This window comes from Hyperolius riggenbachi, chromosome 3, assembly GCF_040937935.1.
Source record: "Hyperolius riggenbachi isolate aHypRig1 chromosome 3, aHypRig1.pri, whole genome shotgun sequence".
Classification (NCBI taxonomy): Eukaryota; Metazoa; Chordata; class Amphibia; order Anura; family Hyperoliidae; genus Hyperolius; species Hyperolius riggenbachi.
Genome location: NC_090648.1, coordinates 55,900,003 through 55,911,040, shown reverse-complemented (window position 1 = coordinate 55,911,040; position 11,038 = coordinate 55,900,003). Strand labels below are relative to the sequence as shown.

At 46.9% G+C, this 11,038-nt stretch overlaps 1 protein-coding gene across 1 annotated transcript in view; it reads left to right on the top strand.

The window, feature by feature from the left end:
* Nucleotides 1-800: 800 nt before the first annotated feature.
* Nucleotides 801-11,038, top strand: part of LOC137562624 (zinc finger protein 585A-like) — an 82,814-nt gene continuing 72,576 nt past the window's right edge. The window contains exons 1-2 of the mRNA XM_068274144.1: nucleotides 801-1,007; nucleotides 6,152-6,813. Of these exons, the coding sequence (XP_068130245.1) occupies nucleotides 6,207-6,813 (607 nt within the window). The 5' untranslated portion in view covers nucleotides 801-1,007; nucleotides 6,152-6,206. The remainder of the gene's footprint in view (nucleotides 1,008-6,151; nucleotides 6,814-11,038) is intronic.

Here is an 11,038-nt window from a genome sequence, read left to right as displayed (position 1 = left end):
CAGCGTCTCATCATGTGATCTGAGGGTCTCTGACTGCTGGAGAGTGACGCAGACTAAAGCATCTGGAGTTCTGGACAAGGAAGGAGAGATGATATTGCGGAGCTGCAGTGAAGCCTACAAGCGGTATTACTGTGCTGCTATTCATGAGACCCACTGCTGGATTATATGCCTCCCTCTCGGGTGCCTTGTGGGTAATCTGCCCATGGTCAAGTTACTAACTGGCCTCAGATGAGTCACTAAATAATCCCTTACATTGTACAGCACCACAGAAGGTGGGAGAGTGTCACAAGTTTGGGACATGATCATGGCCACACCTAGATTATATTGGCCCCACCCTTATACTTTGCCACACCCCTTCCCAGCAGGGGCGTAGCAATAGGGGTGCAGAGGTTGTGACTGCAGAGGGGCCCTCCCTCAACCACAGTATTGGCTCTCTGTTGGTTCTGTGCTCATAATAATCACTTCTATAGATATTTTGAACAGTGGTCATCATTAACAACTGCTCCCCATCCCCTTCTTGCACCTCTGACACTGTAGTGGCCATTGGCAAATTTTGGTGCATTGTATCAATTAAGTATAAAGTGCTTGGGGGGCCCCAATGTAAAACTTGCACTGGGGCCCACAGCTTCTTAGCTACTCCCGGATACTCCCCGGGTGATCTTTCTTTCTATAATTTCTATAAAAGAGCCTGCAGTTAGCTGACTGACCACAAGATGGCGCTTGAACTCCTCCATCAGCTGGAACGCAGAAACCGGAAATACAGAACCAAAGAGAGAGGAGGTGATGAGAGAGCCCGGAAGTTGGAAGGAGCAAATCGTCCTGTATCCCAGCCCCAGCAGCCTGTTATAGCGCTACAGTGTCACTGGGACAGTGGGATTCCCAGCCCAATGCTCGCTGCTTTTCCTGTGATCAATCCCTTCTGGTCGAAGCGCGTCTAGGACACTGGAAGTGGTTATAGAGCGGAAATACTACTGAGAGCAGAGCTCGTGCTGGCAGCAAAGGATGAGGTGAAAGTTTGCTTTATTCTGTTTCCATTTTTGCCGCCTGCAACTAATACATCGCATATAGCACACTGTCACAGAGTGGGGGAGGGGATGAGCACATAGGAAGGGGAGGACAGGTATTGGGGTGAGAGAGGCGCACATAGTGGGGGAGGGTAGGTCAGATATTGGGATGGGGAAGAAGTACACAGTGGGTGGAGGGAAGGATAGATAGTGGAGGAACATATGAGGGAGAGGAGGACAGGTATTGGGGCAGGGAAAGAGCACATAGCGAGGAATGGAAGGACAGGCATTGGGGTGGGGAGGACAGGTTTTGAGGTGAGGAGAGAGCTCATTGTTGAGAGGAGCACATAGTGGGGAAGGTATTGGGGTGAGGGAGGAACACATAAGGGGGAAGGTAGGACAAGTATTGGGGTCAGGCCCGGATTTACGCCACAGATGTACTGGCTTCCTAGACTGCACCTTCATGAAGCCACAAACCCCCTCCGCACCACAAGTGTGCTGGCTGTGTCAGCTACAAGTGTCTTTTATCATTAGGTAGCCAGAGGTAACCTCAGCATTAATGTACGGTGCCCCCAACTGAAGGGAGATCTCATCAGAGGAATGCTGAGAGCTGGGTGAGTAACCTCTCATTTACGCTCTGCTCAGGATTCTGCACAGGGAAACAGGGAGGCGCTCTGGAAGGGGAGTTAGCCGCCTTTCCATCATCAGGCTCGTGCCTCTAGTGCCTTATGGTAAATCCGGCCCTGATTGGGGTGGTGGAGAAGCACATAGTGAGGAGGACAAATATTGTAGTGGTGAATTGTACAGCATAGAGGACATTCTGGGCACTTCCTCAGAATCAGAATCGTTTATTTTGCCAAGCGTGACTGGGTCGCGCCCGGAATTGTTTTTGGCACAATACATGTAGCTCAGAAAGAAGAGCTTTCCTTCCAGCTGGTGGGGGAGTTCCAGCTGGTGGGGGAGTTCATGCGCCATCTTGTGGTCAGTCAGCTAACTGCAGGCTCTTGTCTGTTACACCAATCGGACAAACACCCCCTGCTTTATTGAGGGCAGCAGTCCCGGCAGACACCACGTCCGACTGCAGTGGCGCAAATGCCCTGTCCAGAACGGTCCATGTCGGGTCGGGCCATGTCGGCTAATTTGCATATATTCAGCAGTGTTGTACTGGGAGACATCTCAAGCTCACTCCAACCTGAATTATCGCAAATTCTTTCTGTTTTAGGAAAGCAAACTTTTGTTTTTCTTAACATCTTAGTAAGGGGGCTTTTAGGACCATTGTAGTCCCTTACACACTCCAATGAGTTCTGGTCTACCATGAGCTTGCTGGTTAGTCTGTGCCTCTCGGTGTTACAAGCCCTACTGCATAGAGCCAAATTAATCCATGCCATGCACTGATGAGGATCAAACAATCCGAAACAGTCTGTATGCATGTTGGATTATTATGGCTCTGTACAAATTAACAAGCTGACACATCATTGCATTCCAGTGGTTCTGGAGGTGTGTTTAGCTTCTAAGGGTACAATGGTTAATTTGCATATATTCAGCAGTGTTGCACTGGGAGACATCTCAAGCTCACTCCAACCTGAATTATCGCAAATTCTTTCTGTTTTAGGAAAGCAAACTTTTGTTTTGCTTTATTGAGAGCAGACTTAGAAGTGACTGGAGAGGTGAGGAGGGTTCTGGGACTATCAGTGTTACATGACCTAATGTTTACTCTTCTCAGACAGATTTTTCCTTCTGAGAAGTCTAGTGACCATCGCAGTGGCCCCACCTCACCTCTGATATCTGAGAGACACACGAGAAGTAGAACATCCTCATTAATCTGCTGTCAGAGTGAGTTGAGCATTACCAGGAATTATGGGACAACAAAGAAGATGAAGACCGACACCAGTCTTCATCTTCTTTGTTGAACCGTGGGACCTCCATGCTGCGGAACCTATAAACCTGGCACATCACCCTTGAATTGCTGGTGTGCAGTCTACCTTCATTTGAGCTGCAGGAATTATGGTACAGTATCCAGAGTTACAGATTGCCAAGCAAGCTCATGGTGAACCAGATCGCCTAAGAGTGTGTAAGGGGCTAAAAGGGACCAAAAATATTCCTTACTGAAATGCCATGCAAAACTGAAATGTGCCTTATTAAAACAAGGTATTTGCAATATTTATATTGGAGTGTGCGTCTGAGATGTCCCACAATGCATCACTGCTGAATATGTAAATCACCCCTTTGTTGTCCTTGAAAGCTAAACACACCTCCAGAACCACTGGAATGCAATGCAAGCCATCTTGCTATAAAAACAAAGCAGCAATTTGCATATTTAGCAGTGATGCACTGTGGGGCATCTCAGGTATTCACTCCAACCTGAATAACTGCAAATAGCTTTTGTTTTAAAGTGACTCTGTAACAAAAATTACGTTTTTTCTACCATCCTACAAGTTCCTAAACCTATTCTAATCTGTTCTGGCTCACTGCAGCACTTTGTACTATCACGGTCTCTGTAATAAATCAATGTATTTTTCCCCTGTCAGACTTGTCGGCCTGTGTCTGGAAGGCTGCCAACTCTTCCTGCTGGTCTGTTCCTCTATGCACACTCCAGTGTGTGTTTTATTTACATAAGCCAGCAGCTTCTCTGCTATCTTATCAGTGATAGAAGAGAGCTGGATAAAAATCCTCCTCTGTTGGCTGTGAAAGTAGCTGGCTGACACATACTGAGTATTACAAACACAGGCACAGGCAGAGCTGTCTGCAGGAAGCCTGTAATGTTCAGTGCATGAGAGAAGCAGTGGACAGAAGGTAAACACATAAATGATCTTTTGAGATTCAAAGGGAAAGCTGTATACAGCCTGCTTGTGTATGGATGTATTTTCTATGTGTGGACATATTGTACATCAATCTACTTCCTGTTTTGGTGGCCATTTTGTTTGTTTATAAACAAACTTTTTAAAACTGTTTTTGACTACTTTTAATGCGGCGGGGAGCGGCGAAATTGTGACAGAGGGTAATAGGAGATGTCCCCTAACACACTGGTATGTTTACTTTTGTGCGATTTTAACAATACAGATTCTCTTTAAAAGGCAAAGTTCTTTTTTATGCATAACATTTTAGTAAGAGGGCTTTTTGGTCCCTTTTTAGCCCCTTAAACATTGCTAGGAGTTCTGGTTCACCTTGAGCTTGCTGGGCAATCTGCAATTCTGGGTGTTTCAAGTCCTACACCATAGCGCCACACTTATCCATGCCATGCACTGATGAGGATTGACTAGTCTGTGGCCCATATGCAATTCATATTTTTTTTTCTCCTGTGTTTTCTCCTAGGTGATTATTTTTCATCTCCTCTTAAAATGACTTTTCAGCACTCAGTAATTGAAATAGTACTTTTTCACCTACATTTTTGTATTATCAAAATTATTTTGAGTATTTTCTTAGCTGCTGGTGGTTTAAAAAGCATTTTATTGACAAGTAGTGAACATATCGGCTAGCTCTCTGATCTGCAAACTTGGCTCTCCAGCTGTTTAGGAACTTCAAGTCCCACAATGCATTTGCCTTTATGAATCATGACTGTGGCTGTCAGACTCCTGCAATGCATTGTGGGACTTGTAGTTCCTAAACAGCTGGAGAGCCAAGTTTGCAGATCACTGACCTAGGAGAAAACATTAATGGCATGTGGGCCCGTATGCGTGTTGGATTATTGTGGCTCTTTTCAATTAACAAGCTGACACATCATTGCAATCAGTGGGTCTGGAAGTGTGTTGAGCTTTCAAGGACAACAAAGGGACAGTATCCAGTAACCATTAGGGCCTATTTCCACTAGCCGGATGCATTCTGCATTCATTGTTTTTCGTGTCGCACATAGCCGGGGGTGTCTTCTGATAGTCTTCCAGCAGTCAGGATGCGACTGCCACTGGCTGCTAAGGGGAATCGGATGTGTGCTGCAGGAATCTGCAGCATGCAATCCATATTTTGCCCCACACCACTATGGCTCACCCGCATTCAGTGAAAACTACTCCATTAATATGCATTGGTTGCTGAGCAATTGCGGAAAATCACAATACGAATTTGGGTCTAGTTGCATTAGCACTCCTTATCAGAGTTAACATGCCTTATCAGGGTAGCATAGTGAGCGCTACGGATTTATGCCTGCTAATTGGCTATGATGAGGGCTCCACTCATCCTGCCCTGAGCCCCTGCGGGTCCAATCACTTTAAAGGACATTATCCCTGCACTTTGATTGGCCCAATAAGCTGCCTGTCACTTGACAGGAAACTTGACAGGTAGCCTATTGGGCCAATCAAAGTGCTGAGTTAATGTCCTTTAAAGTGATTGGACCCGAAGGGGCTCAGGGTAGGATGAGTGGAGCTCTCGTCATTGCCAATTAGCAGGCATAAGTTCGTAGCACTTGCTACTGCTACTCTGATAAGCCATGTCAACTCTGATAAGGCATGCTGTTTGTCTTAGTGAATCAAGCCCAATGAATTCAGTTGGTGTGTGTGTAACCTGCAGATAACCCGTAACTGAAAGACACCAGAGAGGAGGTGTACAGGTCCTCTTTATTCCCAGGATTGCCCATCTGTACCACATCTGATGAATACATAGAGACAATAATGTATTCAATCAGTGTGTGTTTCCTACAGTTGTCCAGTAAAATAAACCCACCAGAGAGATTTACAAGTCCTCTTTATTACCGGAAGTAACCACCTATACCCCCCATCATCTGATAAACAGAGAGACAATGTATTTAGTCAGTGTGTGTGTTTCTTACAGATGGGTCAAGTAACAAAAACCCACCAGAAAGATGTACAGGTCCTCTTTATTCCTGGGATTGTCTAGCTTGGTCCCCCATCATCTTATAATCACACAGAGCCAATGTATTCACACAGTGTGTGTGTGTGTGTGTGTGTGTGTGTGTGTGTGTGTGTGTGTGTGTGTGTGTGTGTGTGTGTGTGTGTTTCCTACACATGGATCAAGCAACATAGACCCACCAGAGAGATATATCCTCTTTACTCAGGTTTGTCCACAGGAAGGTCACGCCACCCCCCACTGTTAGGTGGATCTGAGGGTCCCCATAGACTCCAAACTGTATTTCATTATCCTTCTGTATATGCTGTTATCTGTGTTCACAATTTTAAATTGCTCTCATTTTGTTAATTTAGGGTGGAGAACTGATACATGTAAGTGTTGTGGATAAAGAGGAAGAAGAAGAGATACATGCGAGGAGTTATCAGCAGTCTGTGGAAGAGTGACATGATGAGGACAATCAAAGAAGAAGAAAATGAGATGTATGTGAGAGGTGACCAGCCGTCTATGGAGGAGGGTGACATGATGAGGACAACTAAAGAGGAAGAAGATGACACATACGTGAGGAGTGACCCACAGTCTATGGAGGAGGGTGACATGATGAGGACAACTAAAGAGAAAGAAGATGACACATACGTGAGGAGTAACCCACAGTCTATGGAGGAGGAGGAGGACATAATGAGGACAATTAAAGAGGAAGATGAAGAAATGTGTGTGAGGGGCGACCAGCAGTTTATGGAGAAGGGTGAAATTATGAGGTCAGTTAAAGAGGAGGAAGAAGGCAAATATGTGAAGAGTGACCAGCAATCTATGGAGGAGGGTGACATGATAAGGACAATTAAAGAGGAAGAAGATGAGACACATGTGAGGGGTGATCATCAGTCTATAGAGGAGGGTAACATGACTGGGACATGTAAAGAGGAAGAAGAGTCATATGTGAGGAGTGACCAGCAGTTTATGGAGGAGGGTGACATGATGACAAGTAAAGAGGAGGACAATGTTACAGAGGGCAGAACAGGTGAGTAATCAGCAGTAAATATAGAATAAATGTGTATCTTTATTGCTGGTGTGACTGTGTCGCTGCTCACAGACTGGCCTGATTGGGGGTTATGCTATGTTCTTGTTAGATTTTTGTCATCTTAAATTATCATTCTTGATTGTGTTTGGTGACAGTTTACTAACAACAGTACAGATATCCTGATGGCTTTGGAGTTCCCTGTTCTGTTCTTTGGAGAGGGGAGGTGGTGAAGGAGTGGGAAGCAACTGTTACATCTCGCAGCAGCAATACAATGCCACTTAATTATCACATTTAGCTATAATCATTGATAATTTCAAGTGATAGAAATCTACTGTGTGTGTGGTTTAAATTAGTTCTACCAGTCTGTAATAAGCTAATAAAGGGCACTCTATATTACAGTCAGGTAGAGATGAAGAGAGATGGGCACAGCTGCTAAAATACCCTTTATTAGTGGCTGGGTAGACACACGCAAGTTACAGCAGTGGGGGGATAGCGAAGTCTGACAGCTGTTTCGCAGGGACTAGCCCCGCTTCATCAGAGACCTCTGATGAAGCAGGGCTAGTCCCTGCGAAACAGCTGTCAGATTTCGCTATCCACCCCCCCCCCCCCCCACTGCTGTAACTTGCCTGTGTCTACCCAGCCACTAATAAAGGGTATTTTAGCAGCTGTGCCCATCTCTCTTCATCTCTACCTGACTGAACTGTGGAATATTTTTGGAGCACGCTGCAGGTAAGCCCAGTGTGGTTGTATCCATCCCTGCTGCATTCAGTGTCAGTGTCTTCAACCCTCTTTGCAGCCAATGCACTCTATATTACTGTACACAGATTGGTCACAGTAAGTTTCCAACCTGTAGTAAGCTGATAAGTCACTGTACATTTTACAATAATAATGATGTGACAGGCATTCGGTTAGCATTGCAATGGTGGCTCACACCTCAAACTCCAGGCACCTGACCAGCTCAGAGCATATAGCTTCACAACCAAAGAATATCTCCTATAAAGTAAAAAAAACTTCACGTTGTATAAAACTATATAAAATTTTATTAATGAAAAAAAAGTATTCCTTACAAACCGTCAGTAAATACAAGTATATCAATGGGAGGACGTCTCCTCCAGCACTTTCATCTGTTCACTTCCTGACCCTAAAGTGTACTTGAGATGGCTCAAAATAAAAGTTTTATACATACCTGTGGCTTCCTCCAGCCCCCTTCAGGCGAATTGGTCCTTTTCCGACTTCCTCTGTTTTTCTGCAATTCGGGCAGTCGGCGCGTACTGCACACACGCCCCATTGCGCTTTTGTTATCAGGCATAGAATGCTTCCGGCTACAGGAGCGTGACGGGGGAGTGTGCACGGCCAGACGACGTGGAACTGATAAGCCTGAAGAGGGCTGGAGGAAGCCCCATGTATGTATAAAACTTTTATTTTGGTCCATCACAGGTACACTTTAAGCCATGCCCAACGCGTTTCGTCATTTGAATCAGGGGCTATGGGCCGGACACAGCTAACCAATATTCTCCAAACTCATACATGTGCATTACCCCTCCCCTTCCCTCTTATTCACAGTATTATTAATCAAAAGCAGCACAATGTCTTCCTGTTGGCTTTACTCTTTTGATGCCAACATATCATTCCTATAGTGGGGAGATGTTTGTACGCTATGGCGTATTCATCCTCTCTTCCGCCCCACGTGACCAGTCATAGCATACATCTAGCTACGTCACCACCATCCCTTATATATGATTGTTCCAATTATCTGCCAATCTCCGTATTCATCACTCGCTAAGCATGCCACTGTGACGTTGTGTCTCCTGACATCAGCATCTCCTGCCCTCAGCCACCAGATTGGCGTAAACCTCTGTCCCCCATTTCCTCGGCAACCGACCCTCATTAGCCAAGTTTCCGTCAGATCAGTGGGACCACGGCAAACAGCATTGGTGCTAATGATGATCAGACCATTCCCTTTTCCTTTAGCAGTACTGAATGTCCCAACCCACTGCTAGATGTGCCAATGATGGCTAAACTCTATCAGTAACCATGCCAACCAGACGCCGCATGAGGCAGGTGGTTGCGGTGCACGGAGCTCACCGCTGGACTTCGAAACCACGTGTCTCAGAGCAGCAATGTTACACTGTGTGCGGCACGTAAGAGTAATTCGGGGCTCCAGTGGCTGATGGACCCTGAATTACATCTCCCACTGAGTTGCAACTCAGAGGGGGAATAAAATTTAACGCCGCCGCAGAGTTTTGCAGGAAGCAGGGCCGTCATTTTGCTCTCCCGGCGCCCCACTCGCCGGCGACACAACAATACGTTCGCACGCCACAGCCCTCCCCCATACACCCAGCAATACAAACGACATCTCTCCCACTTTACATATAGTATGCAACGCCTCCCTCATACTAGCTTACCACTACATCATGCAGGTGCATATGCCAATCACAAATAACATCCCAACTTGTAGGATGATGATGAAACGATATGCCTCTATTACAACCCTTTACACATTCAATATAAATTGTGAGGTCCATCAAATACTACGCCAAATACAGAAATACACCCAGATTATGAATAATATTGGAAAACCCCATAGTGCACCTCTGCCAACAGGCTTCATACACCTACTAACTCATGAAAACCAGCTTGGCGACATAATTTCAACTGTACATAAACTGTACTTCCTCTACTTAATTCCCGTACAAAGGGTGTACAAATAGGTTCGTACATCCCCCAACCTATATTAGGAAGACCAACTGGAGCACTAGGATGAAAACCCAAGAATTGCTCCTTACTCATAACAGCACATAACAGCACTCCCTGACCCCCCTTAGTCCGATTTCTCACTCTTATCTACCCACAATGTTTAAATTCAAGCCCACCCCCTAAACCTCTACTAATATAAATTAAAGTCTAAATAAAAATGTTCTCTTAGGTGACATCCTTGTATGTTTCCAGTTGATCTTGAATACTTACCTAACACTCCCTATCTACTGGTGTAGCCTCTGTCCCCCGGTCTTGTGTACCTTCTGTCTCCAGCATGGCATCTGTCTCCCTGCCCCATCTGTTCCCAGCGTGGCATCTGCCCCATCATGGCATCTGTTTCCGGTGTGGCTTATGTCTCCCTGCCCCTTCTGTCCCATTGTGGCCTGTGTCCCCTGCCCCATGTCCTTGCTGTCCCCAGTGAGGCCTGTGTCTCCCTGCCCCTTCTGTCCAGGTGTGGCCTGTGTCCCGCTGCCCGATGTCCTTTCTGTCCCAGGGTGGCCTGTGTACCCCTGCCCCATCTGATCCCAGTGTTTCCTCTGTCTCCCTGCCCCATCTGGCCACCCCAGTGTGGCCTCTGTCCCCCAGCCCATTTCCCTTCTGTCCCTGACTGCCTGTGTCCCCCTTTGCCCTCCTAGTAGGTGAGATACTTACCAATTGGGTTAAGTATCCAATAGCCACCTGCTGTCTTGGAGGCTGGACCATGGCTACGTCATTGGGCCAATCACTGCACTCGCTCAGTAGCAATGGTGTCCTCGCAGCGTCACCACCTGATTGGCATCTGGAGCCTGAACGGAGTCCTATGAGGCTGGAGCTGGCGTGAACATGGGAACAATCCCTGTTCTTCATGGGACTCGACTGCTGCTGCATCCTTAACCCAATTGGTAAGGATCTCACCTACTAGAGGAGTAAAGGCCACTGGGGACAGAAGGGACACAGGGGCACCGGCCACCGGGGACAGAAAAGGCAGAGGGGCACCTGCTGCCGGGGACAGAAAGGACACTGGGTCAGGGAGACACAGGCCACTGGGGACAGAAAGAACACAGGGCAGGGGCCAAGGCCACCGGGGACAGAAGGGACATGGGGCAGGGGTACACTGGCTACTGAGGAGGCTACTGGGGACTGAAGGGGCAGGGGACACAGGCCGCTGGGGACTGAAGGGACAGGAGGACACAGGCCGCTGGGGACAGGGGGCAGGTGGACACTGGCCCGCCAACTGCAGAAGGGAAACGGCAGGGGTTACCGGGGCAGGGGGACAGAAGTGACATGAGGCAGGGAGACAGAGGTCACACAGGGACAGAAGGGACAGCAGCACCACAGGACACCTTCAGACCATAAGACGCACTGACTACACTTTTTGGGGAGAAAAAGTGCATCTTATGGTCCGAAACATACGGTAGTGGATCTTAATGACATAAATGGATAATTCCTTTATCTCGCAGCTCCTATTATTTAGTGCTGTGTAACGTCA